This window comes from Brassica rapa, chromosome A05 (assembly GCF_000309985.2).
Source record: "Brassica rapa cultivar Chiifu-401-42 chromosome A05, CAAS_Brap_v3.01, whole genome shotgun sequence".
Classification (NCBI taxonomy): domain Eukaryota; kingdom Viridiplantae; phylum Streptophyta; class Magnoliopsida; order Brassicales; family Brassicaceae; genus Brassica; species Brassica rapa.
Genome location: NC_024799.2, coordinates 24,586,246 through 24,612,878, shown reverse-complemented (window position 1 = coordinate 24,612,878; position 26,633 = coordinate 24,586,246). Strand labels below are relative to the sequence as shown.

Below are 26,633 nucleotides of genomic sequence, written 5' to 3'. Positions count from 1 at the left end.
CCATTTTGTGGCGGTTTCAAAGCCGTCGATGTGTTAACATCAAAGTACTGAAGAAAGTCTTTAAAATTTTGTAATGTTCGCTTGGAAGAGTAGCCAACTAAAACACACCTAACGAAATGTTTAGGATTACTACATTTCGCAGTTGACCTTGACTCTTTTTAGCGGCACAACTAAACTTGAGGACTACCAACTTTGAATATGGATCACATCCATCTCCTCTCATCTCAAGTTCAATCGAATCCGAAGCAAGAGAACAAACAAACACCACTTCGATTCAACTCGTCTTTCAAAGTCCAAATAATCAATAAAATTAAAATAAAAAAAAACTTGCATTTGAATTTACTTAGAACAACAACAAACTCACTCCAGATTGAGATCCTTTAAACTGTTCAATTCTATAGAGTATACATTACAAAAGCACACAAAGCAACATTTTTCACATAGACCATTTTAATCCTTAGGCCAGACACTAACCTTCTCCTTCTCAATCTTAACAAACATAGCCGAAACAGCCGCCATGAAATAGATCTGAAGCCACACCACAGAAGGCGTGTGGTAACTCAACAAGCTCTTCCCCGTCGCCAGCTCCACCAGAAGCAAAGCCGCGAGCCCCAACCCCGCCATCCTCCCGTTGAGCCGCTCCGTGTAAGGAGTAAACCCCAACTCCACTTTCAACCCGCCCGAAACCGGCTCCTTTAAACTCACCGGCGGCAAGTAAAGCCCCGAGCTTTTCGACGGTGGCCCTGCTGAGCCTTTCTTAGACTTTCTAACCTCTGCTTTCTTCCCCGTTCCGCTTCGGTATCTGAGACGGATGTTCGAGAGACGTGACTCGAAGTCTTCGGTGTCTGAGTCGGGTTGAGGAGTCTCTTCCGTTGATTCGACGTCGGTGGCGCGGACCGTGAAGAGCTTTGAAGCGTGTGGCTTTGCGGTTGCGAGAAAGGGTAGTGATGGGAATGGGGTCGTGATTCGTAGAGGAGTTATCGCCATTTTTGTGTGTTTTTTTTTCAGAGAGCTTCGTGTCTCCTTCCCTCTCTCTCTCTCTCTCTCTCTCACACACACTCACTCTCCTCCTTTGCCTTTTGGATAAGGAAATTTTTTTTATTTGTTTATTTATTTATAAGTGCTTACATTTTTAGTGAGTGGTACTCAATTTCCTGGAAAGTTTAATAGGTTACAACTTACAACTGGTGATTGGTGAATCACATCCACTTACAACAAAAAACTTTTTTGTTTACAACAAATGCTTGTATTAAAATTAAACGACCAATAAAATTAAATTACAATCAGAGAGATACTACATAACTAAATCATAACGAAAGATAAAGGTGACTAAGAAGAAATTCGTAAAAAAATTTTACTTGTAATCCTAAAGAACACAAAAAGTCGAAATTAACATTAAAAAACCTAATCAATGGGTTTTGAGAACTATTGAAAACCGTTTCTGAAACTGCCTGAATTTCTTGACATTGCAGTAGGTGCAGAGATGCTGTCGGAGTAGGATGGGTTTTTAATAATTAAACTACTCAACTAAAGATGAATCGTAAAAAAAACCCTCAACTAAAAATCCTGTGAAATAAACCCTCAATTTTAGTTCCGTTAACATATATTACCCTCCGTCTAAAAAACCGTGACGGAGGGTGACATATGTTAACGGTTTATAAGTTGAGGGTTTATAATGTTGAAAACTTAGTTGAGGGTTTTTTTTACGATTCAAAAATAGTTGAGGGGTTTTATCACTAAAAGTCATTAAAGGGTTTTTAAGTTATTTATTATCCATTTATACATTGTTTTAGATTGATTTGTAAGCCTTTAAAACTAATTTATATTTTTAATATATTAATCTATTATAAAATTAATTTATACATCTTAAATTAATAATTTTCAACACGATTTACAATTTATTATAACTTCAAAATATTAAATTATTTGATATTTGGCAATAGTGATATAAAAAAAAATTGTGTGTTTATATCGTCATTTTCAAATATCAAATAATTGAAAGTTTCTAAGTTATATTAAGTCTTAAGTAGTGTTGAGGATAATTCATCCATGAAGTCAATCTTTCTATTTGGAGTATGACGTACTTTTTCTTATTTTCATTATTTTCGTCATCAGGCTCATACTTTTCTATTTTCCTATATTGTTCTTGATTTATTGTATTACTTTATGTTTCAAATATATTATTGATCAAGAAAATAAAAATATAATGTAGTTATTCAGAAATCAATGAGAATAAAAATAATCATGCATTATTTTGGAGGGGGAGAAGTATGAATCGGATGACAGAAATCATGAAAATAGGATTGCGTCATACTCTAAATAGAAAGATTGACTTCATGGATGAATTATCTCGACACTACTTAATACTTAATATAACTTAGAAAAGCGGGCTATTTCAACAGTAAGAGGGGACTGCATCAGGGTTGCTCCCTGTCACCCTACCTGTTTGTAATATGCATGCAGGTTTTGACTAAGCTGCTCGATAAAGCAGCAGTGGAGAAGAAGATTGGATACCACCCTTATTGTAAAGAGTTGAAGTTAACCCATATATGTTTTGCGGATGATGTGCTAGTGTTTTCAGATGGGAAGCAGCGATCCATTGAAGGCATTTTAGCAGTTTTTAAGCAGTTTGCAAGGATATCTGGACTTAACATCAGTCTTGAAAAATCTACGTTGTATCTAGCTGGGGTTAGAGAAGAAGATAGTGCAGCAATACTGGAACAATTCCCTTTTGAAGCTGGATCTCTCCCGGTAAGATATCTTGGACTTCCTCTTCTGACTAAGAAAATGAATGCTCAAGACTATAGTCCTCTCATTTCAAGAATAAGGGCTCGTATCTCCTCGTGGACAGCGAGACATCTTACGTTTGCGGGCAGACTTCAGCTCATTGGCTCAGTCTTATATAGTATAATAAACTTCTGGATGTCAGCATATAGATTGCCAAACTCGTGTGTTCAAGAGATACAGAGCTTATGCGCGGCTTTTCTATGGTCTGGTCCAGTTTTGTCTACAAGGAAAGCTAAGATAGCTTGGTCAGACGTGTGCATGCCTAAGGATGAAGGAGGATTAGGACTGAGAAACTTGTATGAAGCTAATAGAGTCTCTTGTCTAAAGCTCATTTGGAGATTATTAGCTGAGAAAAACTCCTTATGGGTTCAGTGGATATGGAAGTATCTCATACGGCAGGGTTCTTTTTGGAGTGTTAAGGAGAATAGTTCTTTGGGATCATGGATGTGGAAGAAGCTGTTGAAGTTAAGACCGGTGGCTCAGCAGCTAACAAAAAAGGAGATTAATAGTGGCTCGAATACTTCTTTCTGGTTGGAAGATTGGTCGCCATTGGGAAAGCTGATTGAAGTAACAGGAGATGGAGGGTGTATGGCGCTGGGCATTCCGTTAAATGCAACAGTTGAAAGAGCAATACAGATTTACAGAGCTAGAAGACAGCGAACCCCTGTGTATCGGCTAATAGAACAAGAAATTATGAAGTTAAAAAACAGAGGACTTAACATGTTGGAGGATGACTGTCTATGGAAAAGGGAAAGTGGAGATTTCAGGACAGGTTTTAGTACGTCTCAAACATGGAATCTTATAAGAGCTCATGCGCCTAAAGTTTCTTGGAGTACAGGGATATGGTTCCCTGAAGCAACTCCGAAGTTTGCTTTTCTTGCGTGGATTGCTATTCAAAATAGATTAGCAACAGGAGAAAGGGTTTTAAGATGGAACCCTCAAGCAATATCTATTTGTTGGCTCTGCAAAAGAGAGATGGAAACCAGAGATCACATTTTCTTTGAGTGTGCATACTCAAAGGAAGTTTGGAGAGTGACTGTGGGAAATCTTGGGGGTAGTGGAGTTATTTACCAATGGGATCAAGTGGTTAGATTGGTGGTGAATGGGACTTGGGAGAGATGTGTTAAGTTCCTGTTTAGATATTGTTTTCAGGCGGTTGTTTATGCACTTTGGCAGGAGAGAAATATAAGAAGAGCAGAAGAGAAGTCGCAGCCAATTTCTTGTTTGATAGCAAGGTTGGAGAAATTGGTGAGAAACAGAATTACATCTTTGAGAAAGAAGAATTGGAGGAAGTATGAGAAGACTATGGAAGTTTGGATGGGGAGAATTTAGAACAGAGTAGTAAAGAAATTTTTTTATATATTTTCATAGAAAAGTTTACAGTTTTTCTGTACAAAAGTTTTTTTTGAGATGAATAAATTTAAAATTCTTTCAAAAAAAAAAAAAAAAATATAACTTAGAAACTATAAATTATTTCATATTTGACAATGACGATATAAACACACAAATTTTTTTATATCACTATTGCCAAATATCAAATAATTTAATATTTCAAAGTTATAATAAGTTGTAAGTAGTTTTAAAAATTATTAATTTAAGATATATAAATTAATATACAAATATATTAATGTATTAAAATTTATAAATTAGTTTTAAAGGCTTATAAATCTTAAAACAATGTATAAATGATAATAAATAATTTAATAATATTTAATGACTTTTAGTGATAAAACCCCTCAACTAAAGATGAATCGTAAAAAAAACCCTCAACTAAAAATCCAGTGAAATAAACCCTAAACTTATAAACCGTTAACATTTGTTACCCTCCGTCACGGTTTTTTAGACGGAGGGTAACATATGTTAACGGAACCAAAGTTGAGGGTTTATTTCACTGGATTTTTAGTTGAGGTTTTTTTTTACGATTCATCTTTAGTTGAGGGGTTTAATTACTAAAAACCCTTATACTAAAGATAGGAAAGTATATTTCAATCGTTACAGTCTGTAACTTACTAAAATATTGTATGTCATCAAAAGATTCAAAAGCCAAGTTTAAACTAATCATCTAAACTGTAAGTGTGACTTTATCAGTGGGCTACTAGCAAGAGCATTTTCAACTTCCAACCTTTATTTTTATTATATAAAGAAACTAATAGCATTTTTATTTTCAAAATCGTTATATTATTTATATTTTTTTAGAGTAAATATATTATTTAGTATTATTGCCTATTGGATTCTTTTATTTTAGAAAAATATAGGAATACAATGGAGCTTATTGGAGTAATATGACAATTATTACAAGACACAAGTTGGAGTTGCACAAAAAAAAAAGAATGTACAAGTTGACAGAACAACTTTGTAAGTCCTACACTAAAGTACGTGGAAAGTTTGCGAACACTTAACTTAATAAAGGGCAAAATCATAAAACATAAAAAGCTTGAGATTAGTTTTTAATTAAATAAAAAGAGAAAAGAAGCAAATATTCTAATGGATTTGACCACATGGCTATGAGTCTTCCTTTTCCATCTAACTTCTCACTTTCCCATCTCCTTCATTCTCTCTCTCTCTATCTTTCCTCAATTACATCTCAAAAACAAACACACCAAACATCTTTCTTTCTTCTATCCTTCGTAGCTTCGAGCTTCACTCATGGCCGCCTCGTCCGTTCTAGATGGTAACACAAACACGCATCTTCCTAGAATTTTCAGCAGTCTTTTTTCACACGATCTTGAATCTTAATTTATTGTAAAATATCTCTACTTTATTTTGTTTTGAGCTGGAAAACTTAGTTTTAAGGCAGCCTTGAATATTATTCTCTTCGAAGTTTGGCAGTTTGATTGATTATTTGCGTGATTGTCGGAAAAGAATAATTCAACCGTTTTCAGACATGCTGATCTTCATGGTCCCGAGTCTTGTCTGTTAATCACTGAACCACCCACATGCTTCTTCACTTATGAACTATTGTCTTAAATTTATTTAAATCCAAAATGATTAATCATTTATGTTACATAGATGTGTATATATTCCAGATCTATTGAAGTTTTCTTTTATTGAATTCTTCAGGAGACATAGATATGGAGAAAGGTGGAATGACTCTACAGTCAAGTGAGAATCAAGATCCTTCACCAACACCTTCACCGTCCGCAACAGCAACTGCACCAGCTTTGGTTCTGTCTAACTCAGGCAAAAGAATGGATCAAGCTGGCAAGAAGAAGTATGTCAAGCAAGTCACGGGCCGTCACAACGACACTGAGCTTCACTTAGCTGCTCAGCGCGGCGATTTAGCAGCTGTGCAGCAGATTCTCAAGGACATTAACTCTCAGATGGAAGGGACTCTGAGTGGGGAAGAGTTTGACGCTGAAGTTGCTGAGATTAGGGCTTCGATTGTGAATGAAGTGAATGAGTTAGGCGAGACTGCGCTCTTCACTGCTGCTGATAAAGGTCATCTTGATGTTGTTAAAGAGCTGTTGAAGTATTCGAGTAGAGAGAGTATTGCTAAGAAGAATCGTTCTGGTTATGATCCTCTTCATATTGCTGCCATTCAAGGTCATCATGGTAAAGCTCCTCTCCTTATCTCTTGGATCTGCTATTTGTTATGAATATGTGAATTATAAAAACTAGGCTGGGATTTTTAACCAAACTAACCAAATTCCGAATGAGTAACCGAAATAACCGAAACAAACCAAATTTATCCAAAATAAAACCAAAATCTAATCGAAATTAAACTTCAGTAGAATTTTCGAAAATTGAACTAACCAAATACCGAACCAAACTTTATTTCGGGTTAATTCGGTAAGATTTAGGTTGAGCCGAACTAACCAAAAACCAAACTAACCGAACCTGTTGTTTCTTGCAGCTATTGTTGAGGTCTTGCTAGATCATGATGCGACGCTTAGCCATACATTTGGGCCATCGAATGCAACTCCGCTTGTGTCGGCAGCTATGAGAGGCCATACAGAAGTTGTGAACCAGCTCTTATCCAAAGCTGGGAATCTGCTAGATATTTCTCGGTCTAACCATAAAAATGCACTGCATTTAGCTGCAAGACAAGGACATGTGGAGGTCATCAAAGCTCTGCTCGCCAAGGATGCTCACCTAGCGAGACGTGTTGATAAGAAAGGACAAACTGCTCTTCACATGGCTGTAAAAGGACAGAGCTCTGAAGTGGTGAAACTCCTGCTTGATGCAGATCCTGCCATTGTTATGCTCCCTGACAAGTCTTGTAACACGGCGTTGCATGTTGCCACCAGGAAGAAACGAGCAGAGGTATGTATCAAATAATTTTAAAGTATTATTTATAAGCCGAAATACCAAAATAAATGAATTAACTTAATACTTTTCTCCAAAATATTTAAAATTATCCATATTATCCAAATTTTTATCTGAAAACTAAAAAGTTCTGATATTAATCCGGAAAACCTGAATTTTAAATAACTGAACCGGAACCGATATTACCTCCGATATTAGTTGTTTCCTAGCTTTGTTATCCGCACCGAAAACAAAAATAACTGAACCGAAACCGAGCTGTTTTTTTAATACTCTAATAGATCCTAAACCTCTATAACCAAATAACCAAAAGAACCGAACCGAGAACCAAATGCCTAAGGCTAATGTATCCCCTCGAGGGTTTGATTCATCTCGATGTCTTTAATTTGGGTGTTCACATATTGGTATGTTCTTGCAGATTGTAGAACTGTTGTTGTCACTGCCTGACACCAACGCCAATGCTTTAACCCGAGAACGCAAGACAGCGCTCGACATTGCAGAGGGGCTTCCACTCTCAGAAGAATCTTCATACATAAAAGAATGTCTTGCTCGCCGTGGGGCTCTCAGAGCGAACGAGCTTAACCAGCCAAGAGACGAGCTGAGAAGCACTGTCACACAAATCAAGAACGATGTTCATATCCAGCTCGAACAGACCAAAAGGACGAACAAGAACGTGCACAACATTTCCAAAGAGCTCAGGAAACTCCACAGAGAAGGGATCAACAACGCAACCAATTCTGTAACCGTTGTGGCTGTGCTGTTCGCAACTGTAGCTTTTGCTGCTATATTCACAGTGCCTGGAGGAGACAACAACGATGGATCAGCTGTGGTGGTGGGGAGAGCATCGTTCAAGATCTTCTTCATCTTCAACGCGATCGCCTTGTTCACTTCTCTGGCCGTCGTGGTGGTCCAGATCACGTTGGTGAGAGGAGAGACGAAAGCTGAGAAGAGGGTAGTGGAAGTGATCAACAAACTGATGTGGTTGGCATCGATGTGTACGTCTGTGGCGTTTCTTGCGTCCTCGTACATTGTGGTTGGGAGAAAGAACCAGTGGGCGGCCGAGCTTGTGACGGTTGTTGGTGGTGTGATAATGGCTGGTGTTCTTGGGACCATGACTTACTACGTGGTGAAGTCGAAGAGGACGAGGTCGATGAGGAAGAAGGTCAAGAGTGCGCGTAGGAGCGGTTCCAACTCGTGGCATCATTCAGATTACTCCAACTCCGAAGTTGATCCTATTTTTGCAATTTAAGATGATGATGCATGAAGGTATAATAATCATGTAAATATATTTGGTGAAGAGAGCTATAGACTAGATGATTTTGTGTATAAAAGCCTGAACATCAATAGGCAAACACAATTGTCACACAACGTTGTAAAGACTGCTCAACTCGTTATATTCCAAATTTCAGTTAACAAATGTATTCAGAAAGAGAATAGCCTCATGTATATATAAGTAAGATTTCATTCTCTGGTTGGAAAATCATTTGTATTGTTGATGATTCCAATCATATCTTGTGCCTGATGCTATATTTGTACCAAGGTTAGGAGCTGCGGACGTTCTCTACATAGCCACTACTATCTATCTAACTTAGATTGAAAGAGGAGCAATCGCAGGGTAACTGGGTAAGTCACAGAGATGAATGGATAAATAGCGTACTGCTTCATCGTATAATAAAAAACAATACAAAATGATGCAAGGCTTGGTTAGAAGGGCAATTCTCATTTCAACAAGTCACTACTGCTCTCAATTAGTGCCAAAACAACCATTGAATAAGATTGTGTACATTAAATATTAACCCTAAGAACTTTCAGACAAAGCCATGGAAGTGAAATCACTATAAAAGTAGCCATTGGTGGCAAAACAACCATCGTAGTAGACTGTGTACATTAAGTATCAACCTTAAGAACATGCAGACAAAGACATGGCAGTGAAAATCACTGTAACAGTAGCTAGTAGCTTCAAGGTATACAAAAACACTTTTCAAAACAAAACAAGTTTGCAAGGAAGTCAAGTTAGTGACGCAATGGTTCAAGAATAGTTTACCTGAAACATGTTGCAGTTTTAGTCATTCAACTAGCCGCAGAAGAGGATATCTCAAGTCTACTATAGCATCTTAACTATTATTAAACCATTCCATCACAATTCCCTTCAAACGAACAACAGTATACGACAAGAAATCTCAATCCAATTATAACAAAACCAGAAGCCACTGGTCTGAAACTAAAGTTCAAATTTTTATTTTGACAAAAAAAAAATACAATCTTTAATCCAGAAGAAAAAACACAAAAGAGGATTCCTTTTCATCCTCTAAGCAGCAGCACTCTCATTCTCCGATACAGCAGGCGCCTCCAACGTATTGACGAGATCCAACCCGGGCCAATGCAAACCCCCAAACATCATCCCATACACATCTTCCCGAGACGGCATCGTTTCAATAACCTTATAATCCTGAGGAGCGTACAGCTTCTCCTCGAACACGGCACCTCCCAAGTTATTATCGAAGAGCTTCTTCTCCTTCTGGAAACTGACGAACGCCTTCAAAGCCGCGGGGATATCTTCGGTCTGAACGAAGATCCAGGCGTTCATGCCTTTCATACACGGCTTCAGAGACTCCCATTTGGTCCCTTCCAGGGCCTTGAAGACGAGAGTGTTCTTGGCCACGAGGAGCTTCGTGTTGCTGTTTTCGCGGAGGATCCCGCGGAGCTCTTGGAGCTGCTTGACGGTGAGGCCGTTGTAGTTGATCCCGGTGATGAAGTGGCAGTTCTGGAGGTTGAGCTTCGTTTTGCCGGCGACGAGGAGGGCTCTTCTGAGGCTGGACATCTCGCTGGAAGGTGCGAAATGAGAGGAGGGCTAGGGTTCGGATTCGGAGAGGTTTTACACTTGGTTTCGGTTCAGATTCATCGGTTCGATTCGATTCTTCTTTAAAAACCGGTTATCAATTCGGTTCAGTAGTCTAATCAAATTCTAAATCCAATTAACTGAATTAACAATTATTTAGAATTATGATAACCAAATAAGAAGGATGTCCATAAGCCAAAATCTAACAAAAACAAAAAAAAAATTAATTAAATTCGATAGGATTTTCATAAACCAAACTAACCGAATACTAAATCTAAATTTTTAGTTCAATTAATAACCAAACTAACCACAAACCAAAACTACCAGAACCGAGTCAAGCTAACAACCGAACCTAAACTACCGAAAAAGAAAAAACAACCGAACCTAAACCATACTCATATCGAACCTAAAAAGAAAATATTTGGTGAATTGTCCTTCACTGAGTTATGCAAATAACAATACATAGAACTAAAAAGCTAATCAATAGATAAGTCCACAACAGGAGAGGGTGAATCACAAAGTGTTGTATTGAATCTGGTAACTTCGAAGCCACTCTTCACCTTTCTCGTAGTAATCCTTCTTGGTAAACGCATTCCCCAAGAAGTTCAAATCAGCAGCAAACGCAGATGCTCCACGCCATGCGTCCAGCACTGGATCCTTAGCTTGAACCACATTTATGGTTGAGCCACACGGTCTTATCATCCTTATCCCGCACTCCAACCGTTCTTTCATCCCCTGTACGAGGCTGCACCCACCGGTCATCAGTATCGAGCTCGTTAGCTTCTCCTCTAACTCTTTATCATCATCGTGTGGTAGCCTTCTGATAGATGCACCGACCATCTCGTCTACCCCCACTTGGTCAATCCCAACGAGGTTAGGGTGGAACAAGATCTCAGGACACCTGAATCTTTCCACACCGATCACAATCTTGTAGTCTTCCTCAGTTAGTGGACGAACACGTGGCGCTTCCCCTGATGCCTGACCCGGCTCTCCTTCTGCTTTCAGCTCAAACGTTGGGTCTATCTCCTGGAGCCTGGATGATAAACGAGCCAGCTCAGCCTCGTCTGAGTCAGGTCGTTCGTCGTCTTCGTCATGATCCTTGCTCATAAGCTTGTAGAGCTGCCAATCTTCGTCTTTAGCACCAAACGTATCCTCTCCTTTGCCTCTATCGAAGGCTGCTGTCGTTAGCAGACGCATTCTTTCTCTCTTTGCAGCGCTTAGTCGTTCCCCTCGTCCAACGTTTCCAGATTTTTGATTCCCGTTTGTGTTTGATCCGTTTGTTTTCAGCCGTTTCTTTTGCTCGACTCTCTCCAACACTTCCTTGTACTGAGCTCGCATCTCCTCTAAATAGAACTCTGGATTCTCACTACAACAACAAGAAGAAGCTGACAACATGATAAAGTGATGTCTCATTTTTTAAACGATTGAGTTGGATTGGATACATTACCGACGTCTCTCCTCCTCTAATTGATTTCTTCTCTCTTTCTCCAGTTCCTCCTCATTCCGCTTTTGTCTAGCTCGTAGCCTTCCCTCTGTTGTTGTTTTAAGAAACAGCTGTTTCTTCTTGTCTTTAATCTGCAATCAACAAATGATTAAAACCAGGTAATATCATATGCGTTAATTCACATTATTATGGAGACAAACCTGCTCAGGTGTAAGCATATTGTCCGGGACGTTTATAAGAGGATACTTTTCGTTAGAATCAGTGTTCTCTTCGAACTCATCAGTTTCATCCTTCGGCTCACCCCTTGCTTTTCGAAGCGCCTGCGTCACCTTCGAAACAGTAGACTCCAGCTCTTGCCTGGACGCATAACCCGTGTCTGACAAAAAAGATGGAATGTCATCCTCTTCAACCTGGTCAAGCTGCTTAACGAGGAAATGCAAGCTGTGCAGTTCGTTTTCCATTTCGTTTATCTTGGAAGATCTCTTGGCTTCGGCCATTTCTCGCAGCCTTTGTCCTTGTTTCTCTCTTATAGCTGCCTTCCTAGCAATCTCTTCTTCTGATGGAGGGACTTCGACGGGAGGAGGTATCCATGGAAGCTGCCAGTACCTTGTTTTCTCTTCAGCTTCCTTTGTTCCTTCCTGATCAATGAAGATCATGTGGCTTTAGCTTACTAGAAGTGTCAGAAGCTACCTAATAGTCAAATTACCTGGAATTTCCGAGCTTCAGAAACGTAATCAGGAGCAATATAACAATGTTCCAGTTTCAACTCTTCTGCCTTCTCCCATGTAAATATAGACCTTTAGTGAAATTGAAGATGGAGACAACAAAATATCAAAAATCTTGAAACGTGGGGAACTACATAGAGATTAGATAGAGATCCAGTGGAAGCAACTCACGAATGAAAAGGGTACTTGAGTGACAGAAGCTGCTTTAAATAATCAGTGACATGATATCCACCAATGTTAGTTCTGCAGGATCCTTTATAAACAGGTTCTCCGTCCACAAACTGTAACCAGTGAAACCATGCACCAGATCAATATGGACTTCTAAACACTATCATACCAATGAATGAGTAGTGACAGATACATACCGGAATGGTGTGTGTTGTAGTGAAGCCAGGACAGATAACAATTCCATCTTTTTGACATTTCCCATGTCGTTGATTGTACTTGTAGCTGAAAGCAGCATCCACTCCAAATGCTGCGTTAACAGGAGAGTTATATCAAACATTTGTTTCAATAAGAGACAATCAAATGCAGAGGAAACTAGAGTCATACCAACTGAAGGCACTCCATAAGTTTCAAATAGCAGTTCTGCCATTTTGCTACGAGAATAAACTGGGTTGCAAACGCATTCTGTAATTAGGATTGGATGATCGATCTGCCCTGCCATCAAATGGCGTTAAATCAAAAGCTAACAAGGAGTATAATGAAACGCTAAATCAAGATGACAGAAAAAAGATCTTGGACTTACCGCTGATCCACTAGCCCCCAAACGATCAAAGGCGAAGTCAAGAATCTAAAAACATAGGAAAATGAAATAGATAAGTGCCACAGGTTCGTTAGTGATTGCATTAACTAACGAGCACAAATGCAGGAGAAAATATCTCAAGAGTCATAGTTTGAAAGATCAGAGAACTTGAAGAATAAGAGAGAACACTTTAACCAGCCAAACCAAATACAGAAGTGGTATAAAGAGCAGAAGCTCACTTAAAATAGAACTCGTTGCAAAACAAAAAAAAAGGCTAAGAAACCATACATATTCCATGATCTCGAATTGATAAACAACATTGCTGTCAAAAGCCGAACGAGGTCCCGAGCGAGTGCAATCAAAGAACTTCATCATCGCAGGATCCTGGTCCCCAACAATCGTAACAGTTTCTCCTATACCACAAAATAAGACACAACCATTAACAAACATACAAGAATATGGAAACAATGCAGCAAGGACACAATCATATTATCTCTAAGTCGCATCAAGAGTTTCAATCAACTTAAGAGAGACTCAAACACTTGTAATCTAAGAAGCATAATATAATCTGGACCTGTAGCTTTGTGGCGTGGTCTTTGCACGATATTGCGGAAAACAACACGAGGCTCAGTTTCGCCTGCCCACCTGAGAAAGTTTCAAACTTTTAACAGAATCTGAAGTAAAACTGAGATGGAATGAAAGCTAGGGTTTATGGGGATAAGGTTACCCGATCCGGAAGTAGGATGCGCCATTATCGATAACAATGGGAACCGAAGGTGGAAAGAGGTTGTAATCAGTCTGCCTACGTGTCTTCGAGACGATCGGCATGCCTATCGCCGTCGCCGTCGTCTGCTTCCGTATAAGTAATTATACCGGCTGGTGCTCCGGTGAGGAAAGAAGAAGATACAATATGAACACAGACAAGTCGAAAGTATTAAATTAAGCCCAAAGCCCAGATATCGAACTACGTATTGGGCCTTTTAGTTGGGCCCGAAGCCCATATATCGAACTACGTGTTGGGCCTTTGTAATTTCCCTTGCAATAAAAATGAACGCTTTAGCTCTCAGTCAGCTTTCACTTCCACTGTATCTTTTCTAGGGTTTTTAAGGTTTCCGCACGAATCTTCAACACACGTATCAATATCATCATGACTACCGAAGAGAAAGAGATCCTCGCCGCCAAATTGGAAGAGCAGAAAATCGATGTAATTTTGATTATCTTTTAACTCTCTTTACTTGGAACATAACTAGACTGCAATTAGTTTATTGATTCCCGCTCAGATCTTAGTGTTTTGTAGCTATGCAACTTTAGATCTGATTTTTTTAGCTTAGCATATGTCTGAATTGATTTGGTTTTGTGGACTGATTGTAGCTTGATAAGCCTGAGGTTGAGGACGCTGATGACAACGATGAGGATGACTCCGATGATGATGATAAGGATGATGATGCAGAGGGTAAGTCCTTGTATTTTGTTAGTTTACATTGGTTTTATGCTTTTAGTATGTGTAAGATAGATAAAGGTGTTTGATAAATAAATAAAAATTCTTGAAATGAATTTATCTACTGTCTGAATCATATGTTTCTTGTATGTGGAACTATATTTTATTCTAGTTTGTGTCAATATTGAATGAGCTCTGGTTTGTGAAACAGGACAAGATGGAGAGGGAGGCAAGTCAAAACAAAGCAGAAGTGAGAAGAAGAGTCGCAAAGCCATGTTGAAGCTTGGGATGAAGCCTATCACTGGTGTCAGCCGTGTCACCGTCAAAAAGAGCAAGAACGTTGGTGTTTTTCTTTCTTGTGCTCCTCTTTTTTTTAATAGATTTTACGTATTTTCTAATATATTGATTTTATTTTGGGAACATTGCAGATCATGTTTGTCATCTCCAAACCTGATGTGTTCAAGAGCCCGGCATCAGACACATATGTGATCTTCGGAGAGGCAAAGATTGAGGATTTGAGCTCTCAGATCCAGTCCCAGGCTGCAGAGCAGTTCAAGGCTCCGGATCTCAGCAACGTTGTCTCACAGGGTGAATCTTCGTCCAGCGCTTCTGCAGTGGTTCAAGACGATGATGAGGATATTGACGAGGAGGGTGTTGACGCAAAGGACGTTGAGTTGGTGATGACCCAAGCGGGAGTGACTAGGCCCAAGGCTGTGAAGGCGCTTAAGGCTGCTGATGGAGATATTGTCACTGCCATCATGGAACTTACCACCTAAATCCATAAATCAAAATCGTTTCAACTTTAAATGTGGTGCCTGTCAAAAATGAGTTGGAATTTTGTTTTTTTCATGTTTCCTTTGAAGTGATTTTCAGTGTTGTATCAGTATAAACCTCATAGAATATTGAATTTCAGTTTGATTTGATTTTGGATATTTGCAAGTTTTGGCGATTACAGTTCTAACTTTGTGAATAGATCCTTCTGTACCAGACCAAGAGGTCAAGCGTGAGGAGTTGCAAGGAAGTGACTAGTTTTGTACATGACAATGAAGGATTCAAAGGCGCACACATTGAAGATGTTTCTATTGTTGCACCTAGAGTGATGAAACCCCCATGTTCAAGAATGTTGCAGTTGCTGATAACAAGACTTGACAAAATTAATGCAGGAATTCATGTGTTATGGCTTATTATGTCTGTGGTACGTTTCCTTCTGCATGATGAACTGAACTCAAGCACCAATTTTTCTCATGTTCCAATTTCCAATATCGACACATTGACATTCTCAAAATAAATGGCTCACATGATAATGACATTCATCACAAAAGACTCCCAAAATAAAAAAGAAATAGTCATAGATCACAGATTCACAAATGGAGATGATTCTCCCATCACACACTGAACAAAGAAGAAAAGGTGTGATACTGTGATCCATTTAAATGTGTGTGTGCACACAGCTGTGTAACTGTATGAATAGTCTATAGACATTTCAATTCAATCTGAAAGAGGAGATCGTTTTAATTCTCCTTAAGTTTGCTTCTCTAACTCTCTTCATCAAAATGTCAACCATCTTAGTGGTGGCTTCTTTCTTGTAAACCTCCGCCACGTCATCTGTATTTCGGGACCGCTCTGTATGAGAACGGAGGTGAGGAATTGCTGCATTTCGTACGACGGCGAAGGAACTATCAAGAACAGTACTCTTCTTTTTTTGAACAACGAACAGTACTCTTCTTAGTTTCTTAATCTATGGCTTGATCACGTACTGTATTTATAGTCATATCCTATTCCCATTTTTTTTGTCTGTACCGCCATTAACAAGAAAAGGGAAACAAACTTTCAAAAAGAAAAAGGAAACTAATTTTTTAGTTCAAAAAAAAAATAAGGAAACTAACTTTGAGATGGGCCAGGAAGGATTGGGCCAACATTAACCTCTTGACATATAAGAATAGTACAACTACAACAATAAAAATAGTGGATTCAACTACCTCAAAAAATAATCTAATGGTTACTACAAGTTTATAATATTCAAAACCCAACCCACTGATATCTAAAATTAAAACTCATAACACAAAAAAATAAATGCACGCAATATTATTATTCCTTACTCAATAACACAACGTTAGCAAGTAAGCGAATAAAAAGCAAATCATTCCTAAATCAAATCCCTATAATTATGCAATAATAAAACACTATGTCTTCGTTAGAATCAAATCATTCCTAAATCAAATCCCTATAATCAAACACGAGATCTTCGTTAGAACCATCCCAAAAAAATTATATAAAACCTTATTCAGTGAAGCAAAAATACAAACTTATAATAACGCAAAGCCATGGTTTTCCCTCAAAATGACTTCATCGTGTCACTTGAAGAAACCAACAAAGCCCCTCAATCAATCCAACCTTTGACTGTGGTCACCCAACATGACATTGCCGAAAACTCATCACTGTCCAACAATGCCGCTCCATGAGCAGAATCACCACATTTTTTTCAAAATCTTGACCTCGGCTACTTCTCAGACCATCCTCTCAGTACGGTCGAAAACAACACTTCCCTAATGGAGATCTGTTTGAAAAATAACAATACTCAAGCTGGTCCAGTCCTTTGGAAGTGTTGTTAAAGTAGAAATACTCCTTCAATTTCTCAATCATCAGGCAGTGTGGTTTTCGACCGTACTGAGAGGATGGTCTGAGAAGTAGCCGAGATCAAGGTTTTGGAAAGAAGGTGGTGATTCTGCTCCTGGAGCGGCATTGTTTGACAGGGATGAGTTTTCGGCAGTGTCATGTTGGGTGACCACAAACAAGAGTTGTTATTATTGCAGCAAAGTCTTTGGAATTGTTCTTCCAAGAACTTTGCGATCGTACGTATGAGATTACCCTTGAAAAAGGAGCCAAAACCGTGAGCTCATTGCACCTGTAAGCGTTAGATTTCGTTAGCCTTTTATCTTTTGACTTTCCTCTGCATGTTACCATCGTCACTGCCTAAAGAGCAAGGAAAAGGGTTCACTTGAATGCATTTTTATATTCTCTAGGTTTCAGATGTTGTAAACTATTGATATTCTGGTTTTAAGAGGTAACGTGATGTTGTTAAGTGGAAGTGCTTCCTACTCATTGGCCCTTTTATCAAGTTGCGTCCAACACGGAAAGGATGTTGTTCCATGTTACAGAACTTTATGCCACAAATTTGGTATCTAATTCATTTTTCTCGTTTATACTTCATACGGGTTTTGGTGATACTATTGCATCCACGTTTATTAATGGTGTATTTTGTTGTTTACAGTAAACATTGTGTGGAAACATATGACGTGTTTGATTTTATGAGGGAAGTTGTGAGCAAGGTGCCTGACTATGGCCAAGCGCAAGGGCAGGGCCAGGGTAATGCTACTATGTATGATCGCAGCATCTCCAAGAAAAGATGCGAAATGGTTGATTAAATCAGGAAGCCGATCAGTGACGAAGTGAATGACAGCGACGAGGAATATAAGAAAAGCAAAACAGTGAGCTTATCATCTTTTTAGTTACTTCGTTATTTCATTTAGTGTCTGTATATTCATCCATTGAACTGTTTTTGGCATTGTGTTAACTATTGCAGCAAAAGGTGGGGAATGCGAAGCCCAGTGGCAGGGGTAGTAGAGGGAGAGGACTCGGAAGAGGTCGTGGAGGACGAGTTGCTAGAACAGCCGAAAGAGAGAATCTGAACCGCCAGATGGAACTTGAGACCGCCATGGTGGAACCGCCACCTCCTCAAGACAGCATCCAGGTGGACGTGTCAGTGTCATCACAACAAGATAACGAGAAGAAGGATGTCGACGGCGGCATTGCAGAACCAAACGAAGACACAAAGCAACAATTTGAGAGTCCAAAAGAATGTATTGCAGCATCAAACGAAGACACCAAGCAACAACTCCAAAGTCCAAAAGAAGGCATTGACATTGATCTCAATGCTGAATCTCACGACCTGAACGAGACCAAACTAGCACCACTCGCAGACACAGACACGGCCTCAGAGGAATATCCAGGGTGGCCTATAAATGGCCAAAATAGATCCAGCACACTTTGCAAGTTTAGGTAAAAGAATGGACGAGGACAAAGAAGATTATGACGAAGAAGGCTGATGTAAAGCAGCATCAGTAGGACATTAAATAGAGTAGCAGCAGTTACCCGTATGTCTAGAAAATGCTTCTTCTGTTACCAAAATCTTCGTCCTGTTTCTGTATATTGTATGAATCAACGATTGTACACTCTTCAGAAATACTTAATTTATTTCTCCTGATATGTTATTTAAGAGTTTATAGTCTGCACCAGAAGCTAAAATATCTTACAGAGTAAGTAAGTAAACAACACTCAAAGATTACATATTACAGAGGGAGAGGAGATGACTAGTCATGGTGTTGCTCCATGTGGTTGAGATGAAGAACACCTTGATGGTTCTTGTGAACCTCCACCTTGAACTTCTCCTCCTTGTCTCCTCTCTTCAACTTCAGAACCATGTTGTACTTTGCAGCCTCACCAGTAACCTGAGAAACCATAGTTTTTCCATTGATCACTAAATCTTGAAACCAATGATAGTTAAAGCTTTGCTAAGATGAGTCTTGCAAACACTGAGAGTGAAGTAAAGCCATATATACCTCAGCGTTAGCATGAACAACCTCCTGAAGCTCATAAGGGAACAAAGAGTTAGACCTCTGCTGAATAGTCTTAACAGCATGATCAGCAACGTGCTGTACCTCTGGATCATCCCCTGGAACTTCCCTCCACCCAGATTCATGTTCACCTTGTGACCCCACACAACCCCAATTTTCATAAATAAAATATAATAAATCACCCTGAAGCTTTATTATATCTCAAACAGATACCTTTCTTGCAGCCAAGATCAGAGGGAGTGATGGAAGGAGCACCATCAGAGGCAGGCTTGAACTCCTGCAACTCCTTGAAGTTCAACCACGGCTTCACCCACACTTTGGCTTCGTAAAGCTTCTTCTTCCCAGCCTCGACGATCTCCAGCGTTAAATGATGCATCGTTCCCGCCACAACTTGTTCCTTCGCTTTCACAACCCTCGCAAACTCTAGCAGTACATTCTACAATCGTCACTCAATAATCAGATCACATACTAAGCGAGACTATGACAAATTACTCTAATCGCGATCTGGATTCACTAATCGAGAGAGAGAGAGAGAGAGAGAGAGAGAGAGAGAGAGAGAGAGAGAGAGAGAGATGAACCTCTTTCTTGTTATGTTCATCGACGGCGAAACGAGCGAGGCTCTCGACCTCGTCGCTGTTCTGATAAGCAGGTACATCGCGAACGCCGCCGAGCAAGGCCATGTCACTAGCGATCACAGAGGAGACGAAGATGAAGAGGAAGATTGAGAAACGGCTTTGCATCATCTTCACTTTATATTTGGTTCGGTGCTCTCATCTTTTTAGATATTTCGGATATTAATCATCTACAGTTACTCTGTGTCCCGCAGTAAATGTGCCCAATAAGTTTTTGGTTTAGTTTTAATTTTGGTTTACATCTAAATTTTGGTTTAATACAGTACTTTCTCTTTACACTTGGCTCAGTGACGTTTAAGAAATAGGTGGCTTATTGAAGTTTTAGATTGGTTTAATTCGGTCTAAACCGGTTATTGTAGCCAAAATTTTTATACTACTTGGAAATGATGCTTGAAGATAGCGACACGTTATGCAAACACATGTCGGCGCTTGAACTGTTTTGAAACTTGTAAATGTAATAGAATTATGTCTTGCTTTGTCTACCGAAGCCCAGTTAAAAAGTCCATTCCAACTCTCATAACCAAAATCCTAAAATGTAATTAGGAGTTTAGTTTTGAGTTAGTTGAATGATCAAAACCAGATTTGTTAGTTTGGTTTATCTCATTAGAGAAAGATTAGCTTTAGGTTATTTGGTACATGCTTCAAAAAATGAGGAGTGGGGAGCTAAGAATAAGATACGATAAAGAGTTTTATTTAGATTGATATGTAATCACTTATTGTTTTTGGATACAAAGCTGCATAACAATCCTTATTAAATAGCAGCGTCAAGGAAGAAATTAACAGAAGCAAAGGACCTTTGGTTATAACAATCAAGGTTACCTCCAGGATTAACTCCAAGAATGTTACAGTACCTCTGGTAAAATCCAATTCTATCCGCGACTCTAGCTGTAACGGCCCGGTTCCTAGCCCAAAAATTTTCTTAAGGAGAGCCCGTTAAGACTGCAGCCCATTAGGGTAAATGACCTAGGGTTCCCTCCTTTTCCTATAAATAAAGCTGCCTCCTCTCATTTTTCTCTCATTCTGAAACTAGAGCGAAGCTCTGCAGAGATTTAGAGAGACTAGAAAACCCTAGCCGTCAAGCTTCCCTTTTCCTCTTCTCTCTTCTTCTCTCACGCCTCCTCTCTCTCCCTCTCCCTCTCCTTTCTCTTTCCGTTGGTTCTCTTCCTCTCTCCTCGCCGTGAGTCCCCCGAGAGCAAGCCGAGCCGCCGGTGGTGGTGGTGGTGGTCGTCCAAGTGGTGATGGGGTGATCGTCCGAGTGTGGTGATGGTGGTGGATGTGTGGTGTTGTGGTGGTGACCAGATCTCGTCTCTCTTGTTTACTTGTTCCAGATCTGTTCAGATCTCATCCCCTTTGTCTCTTGTTCCAGATCCAGATCCAGATCTAGGCTAAGGTGGAGTGTTTCGAACCCAACCTTCTTTCATGGTTCTGTATACTCCTTTATGTTGGAGTTAGGCTTGATTAGACCCTGATTGGGAGTTAGGTTGATAGGACATGGTATTGCTAGGATGATAGATGAATGAATCATGATGCATAAGAACCCTCATACTGATAAATGGGACTTGATGAACTGAATTGAATTGTCGTGGTAATGATTGATTGGTAGTTGATACTTGTATGTTTGGTTGTGTTGTCCCATGTGTTGTTGTGATTGAAGTTAGGATGCTAGAGAGGAACAAATGCTAGGATGATAGATGAGCAATGATTATAAACGTTATTGAAGTAGAACTTGAATGCGATGTGTATTGTGTGTGACACCGATAACGGGTGGCGTCTAGTGATTTAGTCCAAGTTCAAGTATGAATGAAAAGGGAAAGTAATTGGGAATGGGGAGGATTAAGTGAAAACGATAAGGAAGTGAAATGATAAGTAAAAGTATGAAAGAAGGATGTTAAGGTTAAGCATGGGTGGGAAAGCATATAGAGAGTCTAAGGTTTGTAGGTGGGGTAAGTGGTCCAAGCTAGGTATCCATAGGAGATGTGGCGAATCCACATGAATATGGAAGCACCCATAGGAGATGTGGCGAATCCACATGAATATGGGGTAGAAGCCTAGTGGGGGGCTACCCACTGAGGAAAAGAGGAAAAGAGGAAAAGAGGAAAAGATGAAAAGTTGAAAAGGATGTGCATTGTAGGGTTTTAGCTCATGGTCGGGTAACGGGGAGTTAAAGGTGTCATAGGGTCGGGTCGGACGGACAAGAGGAGTCGGTTAAGTCTAGGGTTTGACGTGTGTGGCAATGAGTGAGATCATTGTATTGATTGATCGCTAGGTTGTTAGAAATGAATGGAAGTGATTGTGGAAATTGCAGATAACATTAGGAAATGATGAAAATGCATTAACTGATTGTAGTGGCTAGTCAGTCCTAGTTCCCGCATGGAGTAGTATAGAGTGTCATGCGGGCAGGCTGGTCTAGAACCACTTCACTGAGTAACTTGTTGCTCACCCCTCCATTTCCATTTTTCCTGTGCGCAGGACTGTAAGTAGAAGTATATGGATGTGGGTATGACGGTATTTCAAAGAAGGTTATGCGCTCGTCTCTCGGGACCAGTAACGGGACACGTAGGGTTGTCTAGATGAGTAGACACGTGTCCATAACGCCCCTTCGATAACCCCGGTCGGACTCCGGGGAATCGGGCTGTTACAATTGGTATCAGAGCGGGTTAAGATCCCTTAGTTCTGTCCTAAGGGATCAGCATTTCCGACGTTTTCGAAAAAAAAAAAAAAAAAAAAAAAAAAAAACTTGTTTTCATTAAAAGAAAAGAGTTTGTAAAAGTTTTGTTTCTTCTAACACTCCTGGAAATGATTTCAAAACCACCCATTATATCTATACGTTATTATGATTTTGATCGGATCCATTGTATTTGCAAAATTTCTTTTTGAGCTTAATTCATTCATTGGTTTTTAAAAGATCCCCGAGCAAAGTTGTTCTCGCCTTGTGTGCCTCCCTTGTATGATGTGTGATTGTGTGAGTTCCTTTTGTTATCGGATGTTAAGTTTGGAAGTCTAGGGCTTGGAATTCGGGGACGAATTCCGATTAACAGGGGAGAATTGTAACGGCCCGGTTCCTAGCCCAAAAATTTTCTTAAGGAGAGCCCGTTAAGACTGCAGCCCATTAGGGTAAATGACCTAGGGTTCCCTCCTTTTCCTATAAATAAAGCTGCCTCCTCTCATTTTTCTCTCATTCTGAAACTAGAGCGAAGCTCTGCAGAGATTTAGAGAGACTAGAAAACCCTAGCCGTCAAGCTTCCCTTTTCCTCTTCTCTCTTCTTCTCTCACGCCTCCTCTCTCTCCCTCTCCCTCTCCTTTCTCTTTCCGTTGGTTCTCTTCCTCTCTCCTCGCCGTGAGTCCCCCGAGAGCAAGCCGAGCCGCCGGTGGTGGTGGTGGTGGTCGTCCAAGTGGTGATGGGGTGATCGTCCGAGTGTGGTGATGGTGGTGGATGTGTGGTGTTGTGGTGGTGACCAGATCTCGTCTCTCTTGTTTACTTGTTCCAGATCTGTTCAGATCTCATCCCCTTTGTCTCTTGTTCCAGATCCAGATCCAGATCTAGGCTAAGGTGGAGTGTTTCGAACCCAACCTTCTTTCATGGTTCTGTATACTCCTTTATGTTGGAGTTAGGCTTGATTAGACCCTGATTGGGAGTTAGGTTGATAGGACATGGTATTGCTAGGATGATAGATGAATGAATCATGATGCATAAGAACCCTCATACTGATAAATGGGACTTGATGAACTGAATTGAATTGTCGTGGTAATGATTGATTGGTAGTTGATACTTGTATGTTTGGTTGTGTTGTCCCATGTGTTGTTGTGATTGAAGTTAGGATGCTAGAGAGGAACAAATGCTAGGATGATAGATGAGCAATGATTATAAACGTTATTGAAGTAGAACTTGAATGCGATGTGTATTGTGTGTGACACCGATAACGGGTGGCGTCTAGTGATTTAGTCCAAGTTCAAGTATGAATGAAAAGGGAAAGTAATTGGGAATGGGGAGGATTAAGTGAAAACGATAAGGAAGTGAAATGATAAGTAAAAGTATGAAAGAAGGATGTTAAGGTTAAGCATGGGTGGGAAAGCATATAGAGAGTCTAAGGTTTGTAGGTGGGGTAAGTGGTCCAAGCTAGGTATCCATAGGAGATGTGGCGAATCCACATGAATATGGAAGCACCCATAGGAGATGTGGCGAATCCACATGAATATGGGGTAGAAGCCTAGTGGGGGGCTACCCACTGAGGAAAAGAGGAAAAGAGGAAAAGAGGAAAAGATGAAAAGTTGAAAAGGATGTGCATTGTAGGGTTTTAGCTCATGGTCGGGTAACGGGGAGTTAAAGGTGTCATAGGGTCGGGTCGGACGGACAAGAGGAGTCGGTTAAGTCTAGGGTTTGACGTGTGTGGCAATGAGTGAGATCATTGTATTGATTGATCGCTAGGTTGTTAGAAATGAATGGAAGTGATTGTGGAAATTGCAGATAACATTAGGAAATGATGAAAATGCATTAACTGATTGTAGTGGCTAGTCAGTCCTAGTTCCCGCATGGAGTAGTATAGAGTGTCATGCGGGCAGGCTGGTCTAGAACCACTTCACTGAGTAACTTGTTGCTCACCCCTCCATTTCCATTTTTCCTGTGCGCAGGACTGTAAGTAGAAGTATATGGATGTGGGTATGACGGTATTTCAAAGAAGGTTATGCGCTCGTCTCTCGGGACCAGTAACGGGACACGTAGGGTTGTCTAGATGAGTAGACACGTGTCCATAACGCCCCTTCGATAACCCCGGTCGGACTCCGGGGAATCGGGCTGTTACACTAGCGTCTTGGCCGCGTCCACACTCTAAACCACCGTTAATGATATTCGTAATCACACCGTAACCCGGTACTCTCCCGGCAGCCCTGTCAGCATCCGAAGGCTGCCATTGGCCGACGATCACGGCGTGGCACGACGGTTTTGGAGACTGAGGTGTCATCCAGAACCAAATCGCGGCTTTGAAAGCGATCACTGGATCGTTGGAGACAAGGTCAGGGTTGTTGAGTAAGTCAGATCCGATGGCTCTTCCACACTGTCCGTAGTTGTAGTTCCATGATAGCTGCATTGGTCCTCTTCCGTAGTAGCTTTTACCAGATGCGCATGGCCATTCGGCACTCGGTGAACAGTAGTTTGAAGAAGGGTTCTGCTCTTGTTTGAAACAGTAGCCCCATGAATATGGTCCGTCTGGTGCTGTGGCCCACCCACCTTCAACATGCAATCGTCCATTTCATTAATTTATTTAGTCACAAGTCTAATAACGTAACAGATTAGACTTTTGTTAATTAAAAAAAGTCTAATCTATCACGTTATTTAGTAAACTTCTTATTGTCTTCATTACGTGTTTAATTTTGAATTTGGGAAATGGTACGTTGAAAACTTATGTGGTACGTTTTGTATATACAGTTTTTGATAGATTTATATTTTAAGTCATGTTGGAAAATTCTTATATTTGTAACATTTTAGGCAAAAAAATGGTAATAACAAAGTAAAAATTACATTGTTTTATAATTATTTTGTTATATTTTAAATTGTTATTTTGATTTTGTTTTTCATCTAAATAAAACAATAATTATGCTAAATACGAAAATAATCAATTATTACCGGTGGTCTCGTGGGAAGTCTGACCAAAGAAGGCAGCGATTTCTTTCTTCCTTGTGGCGGTGTCTCCGGTGGTGCCGAAGCCAGGGAAAGACTTAGCGGCATTGATAAAGGCATCATAAGTGTAGAAACCTCTAGCGGGACAAGCATTATCATTTCTATGTTTAAGCATGTCATCGAACTGAGATCTTGAAATGATGCCTGAAAGATCACCGGTGGGGCCAGGAGGAGTACCACCGCACTGGCTTTGGCAGCCAGGCTGCTTACAGTAAGGTTCGGTGTTACCGCACCATCCGAACTCACTGCAGCATAGACCGTTGGGGCAGAGAGCTCCTCCGGCTTGTCGACCACATTGCTCGGCTGAGGAAAATGATAGGAGAAGTGAGAAGATGAGAAAGAGAAGTAGACAAGTCTTCATTTTGCTTTATGGTATTTTTAGGCAAGTAGAGGTATTTATAGTCCATGCAGGAGACATGCAATCAATGAATGTTAAATTAAATTAAATTAAATCACATCAAATTTATATTTTCCCTAGTTAGATATATGACCGTGGAGTATGAATATGTGCAATAAACAGTACTGGTAGATTTGTGTGTTTATATTTTCCCCTTTCGTAAAAGTTGTTGCAAGAATAGTCAAGGATATATAGCGTACGTAAGTTTTTTAATTATGAATGTTTTAAAAAGTAATTATGGATATGAGGCCGCCGGTTCATGATCAACTTTTCTTTTTTAAAAATTGAAATTTTCGAGAATGGATCATAAGGTAACGTATTGCATTTCCCAATATAATGTTATAGTGACTCAAGACCAAACCATACAAATGTTTAATATTCATCCATAGCATTAGAAATATCCTCAACTACTCATCATGACTTTCTCTATTATAATGTTTTTCCAACGTACGTGTCGTGTTACAAATTATTGAAAACCAAAATGTCGACCAAACTTGCGTTGCACTGGTTATATATATGCAACTACTTTACATAATTAGTTTCAAAAAAAAAAACTACTTCACATATCTTTATATCTCTCTACATGTAATGTAATAGACAAAAAGCACTTTGACTAGGTCTCCTTTCCAATATTTATCTCTGTGGGCTGCTTGCAGTCTCTTTCAGGCAAGATAATAATAGCGTGTTTATTTTAGACATTAATACTAGATCTTATTTGACTTTCTTGCCTAACTAGAGAAACACTCATGCATGATAAAACATAATCTAGGCTTTTACATCTGGTCACATGGGGCAATTGATTCTACAACATGAGACACCGTGTGTTTGGTTCAGTCTCTTCCAACATACGGTAACATTCCTCGCTCTTTGATTGATGCAGGCTCAATTTCAAAGCATTACGATAATCTACATCCTTTGCTTCTTGAATCAGTCTTGATAGAAATCAACAACCAGGTTCATCTAATTTGTCACATCTTCTAGTAATTTGATCCAATTTGTATTTCTCCTTTTGAAAAAGGCAGACTATTAAGGCATCAGTTTTTCTCATTAGAGAA

The 26,633-nt window shown here is 39.8% G+C and overlaps 7 protein-coding genes and 1 pseudogene across 7 annotated transcripts; 3 read left to right on the top strand and 5 right to left on the bottom strand.

The window, feature by feature from the left end:
- Positions 1-298: 298 nt before the first annotated feature.
- LOC103870256 lies at positions 299-1,098 on the bottom strand. Its single transcript, XM_009148368.3, has one exon. The coding sequence runs from the start codon at positions 985-987 to the stop codon at positions 451-453; it is 537 nt and encodes a 178-aa protein (XP_009146616.1). The 5' UTR covers positions 988-1,098; the 3' UTR covers positions 299-450.
- Positions 1,099-5,230: 4,132 nt separating this feature from the next.
- On the top strand, positions 5,231-8,518 carry LOC103870255 (ankyrin repeat-containing protein ITN1). Its single transcript, XM_009148367.3, has 4 exons — positions 5,231-5,458; positions 5,848-6,339; positions 6,641-7,050; positions 7,469-8,518. Exons 1-4 carry the CDS (start codon positions 5,434-5,436, stop codon positions 8,297-8,299), a joined length of 1,758 nt encoding a protein of 585 aa, XP_009146615.1. The 5' UTR covers positions 5,231-5,433; the 3' UTR covers positions 8,300-8,518.
- A 627-nt stretch (positions 8,519-9,145) lies between these two features.
- On the bottom strand, positions 9,146-9,922 carry LOC103870254 (50S ribosomal protein L10, chloroplastic). The gene has a single exon (XM_009148366.3). The coding sequence runs from the start codon at positions 9,869-9,871 to the stop codon at positions 9,359-9,361; it is 513 nt and encodes a 170-aa protein (XP_009146614.1). The 5' UTR covers positions 9,872-9,922; the 3' UTR covers positions 9,146-9,358.
- A 236-nt stretch (positions 9,923-10,158) lies between these two features.
- Positions 10,159-13,731, bottom strand: LOC103870253 (actin-related protein 5). The gene is made up of 11 exons (XM_009148365.3): positions 13,531-13,731; positions 13,378-13,448; positions 13,092-13,216; positions 12,807-12,851; positions 12,611-12,713; positions 12,424-12,533; positions 12,230-12,339; positions 12,040-12,130; positions 11,534-11,971; positions 11,337-11,464; positions 10,159-11,255 (listed from the first exon to the last, which is right to left on the bottom strand). The coding sequence occupies exons 1-11, from the start codon at positions 13,629-13,631 to the stop codon at positions 10,403-10,405; spliced, it is 2,175 nt and encodes a 724-aa protein (XP_009146613.2). The 5' UTR covers positions 13,632-13,731; the 3' UTR covers positions 10,159-10,402.
- A 114-nt stretch (positions 13,732-13,845) lies between these two features.
- Positions 13,846-15,173, top strand: LOC103870252 (nascent polypeptide-associated complex subunit alpha-like protein 1). Its single transcript, XM_009148364.3, has 4 exons — positions 13,846-14,007; positions 14,175-14,256; positions 14,453-14,580; positions 14,670-15,173. Exons 1-4 carry the CDS (start codon positions 13,951-13,953, stop codon positions 15,015-15,017), a joined length of 615 nt encoding a protein of 204 aa, XP_009146612.1. The 5' UTR covers positions 13,846-13,950; the 3' UTR covers positions 15,018-15,173.
- A 2,407-nt stretch (positions 15,174-17,580) lies between these two features.
- On the top strand, positions 17,581-18,501 carry LOC103870250 (annotated as a pseudogene).
- A 110-nt stretch (positions 18,502-18,611) lies between these two features.
- LOC103870251 (cysteine proteinase inhibitor 6-like) lies at positions 18,612-19,618 on the bottom strand. The gene is made up of 4 exons (NM_001301929.1): positions 19,454-19,618; positions 19,089-19,311; positions 18,861-19,006; positions 18,612-18,749 (listed from the first exon to the last, which is right to left on the bottom strand). Exons 1-4 carry the CDS (start codon positions 19,553-19,555, stop codon positions 18,612-18,614), a joined length of 609 nt encoding a protein of 202 aa, NP_001288858.1. The 5' UTR covers positions 19,556-19,618.
- Positions 19,619-20,177: 559 nt separating this feature from the next.
- LOC103870249 (endochitinase CH25) lies at positions 20,178-25,788 on the bottom strand. The gene is made up of 3 exons (XM_009148362.3): positions 25,128-25,788; positions 24,313-24,731; positions 20,178-20,393 (listed from the first exon to the last, which is right to left on the bottom strand). The coding sequence occupies exons 1-3, from the start codon at positions 25,540-25,542 to the stop codon at positions 20,259-20,261; spliced, it is 969 nt and encodes a 322-aa protein (XP_009146610.1). The 5' UTR covers positions 25,543-25,788; the 3' UTR covers positions 20,178-20,258.
- Between the last annotated feature and the right edge of the window lie 845 nt (positions 25,789-26,633).

Coding starts and splice junctions, on each gene's coding strand:
- LOC103870256 (XM_009148368.3), bottom strand. CDS start 987: ATGGCGATAACTCCTCTACGAATCACGACCCCATTCCCATCACTACCC.
- LOC103870255 (XM_009148367.3), top strand. CDS start 5,434: ATGGCCGCCTCGTCCGTTCTAGATG. Junction 6,340..6,640: donor TGCCATTCAAGGTCATCATG/GTAAAGCTCCTC, acceptor TGTTTCTTGCAG/CTATTGTTGAGGTCTTGCTA. Junction 7,051..7,468: donor CCAGGAAGAAACGAGCAGAG/GTATGTATCAAA, acceptor ATGTTCTTGCAG/ATTGTAGAACTGTTGTTGTC.
- LOC103870254 (XM_009148366.3), bottom strand. CDS start 9,871: ATGTCCAGCCTCAGAAGAGCCCTCCTCGTCGCCGGCAAAACGAAGCTC.
- LOC103870253 (XM_009148365.3), bottom strand. CDS start 13,631: ATGCCGATCGTCTCGAAGACACGTAGGCAGACTGATTACAACCTCTTT. Junction 13,449..13,530: donor GCATCCTACTTCCGGATCGG/GTAACCTTATCC, acceptor AAACTTTCTCAG/GTGGGCAGGCGAAACTGAGC. Junction 11,972..12,039: donor CTGAAGCTCGGAAATTCCAG/GTAATTTGACTA, acceptor TTCATTGATCAG/GAAGGAACAAAGGAAGCTGA.
- LOC103870252 (XM_009148364.3), top strand. CDS start 13,951: ATGACTACCGAAGAGAAAGAGATCCTCGCCGCCAAATTGGAAGAGCAG. Junction 14,257..14,452: donor TAAGGATGATGATGCAGAGG/GTAAGTCCTTGT, acceptor TTTGTGAAACAG/GACAAGATGGAGAGGGAGGC. Junction 14,581..14,669: donor CCGTCAAAAAGAGCAAGAAC/GTTGGTGTTTTT, acceptor GGAACATTGCAG/ATCATGTTTGTCATCTCCAA.
- LOC103870251 (NM_001301929.1), bottom strand. CDS start 19,555: ATGGCCTTGCTCGGCGGCGTTCGCGATGTACCTGCTTATCAGAACAGC. Junction 19,312..19,453: donor ATGAACATAACAAGAAAGAG/GTTCATCTCTCT, acceptor TGACGATTGTAG/AATGTACTGCTAGAGTTTGC. Junction 19,007..19,088: donor TGATCTTGGCTGCAAGAAAG/GTATCTGTTTGA, acceptor TGGGGTCACAAG/GTGAACATGAATCTGGGTGG.
- LOC103870249 (XM_009148362.3), bottom strand. CDS start 25,542: ATGAAGACTTGTCTACTTCTCTTTCTCATCTTCTCACTTCTCCTATCA. Junction 24,732..25,127: donor GACTTCCCACGAGACCACCG/GTAATAATTGAT, acceptor TGCATGTTGAAG/GTGGGTGGGCCACAGCACCA. Junction 20,394..24,312: donor AGTGTGGACGCGGCCAAGAC/GCTAGTGTAACA, acceptor CGGGCCGTTACA/GCTAGAGTCGCGGATAGAAT.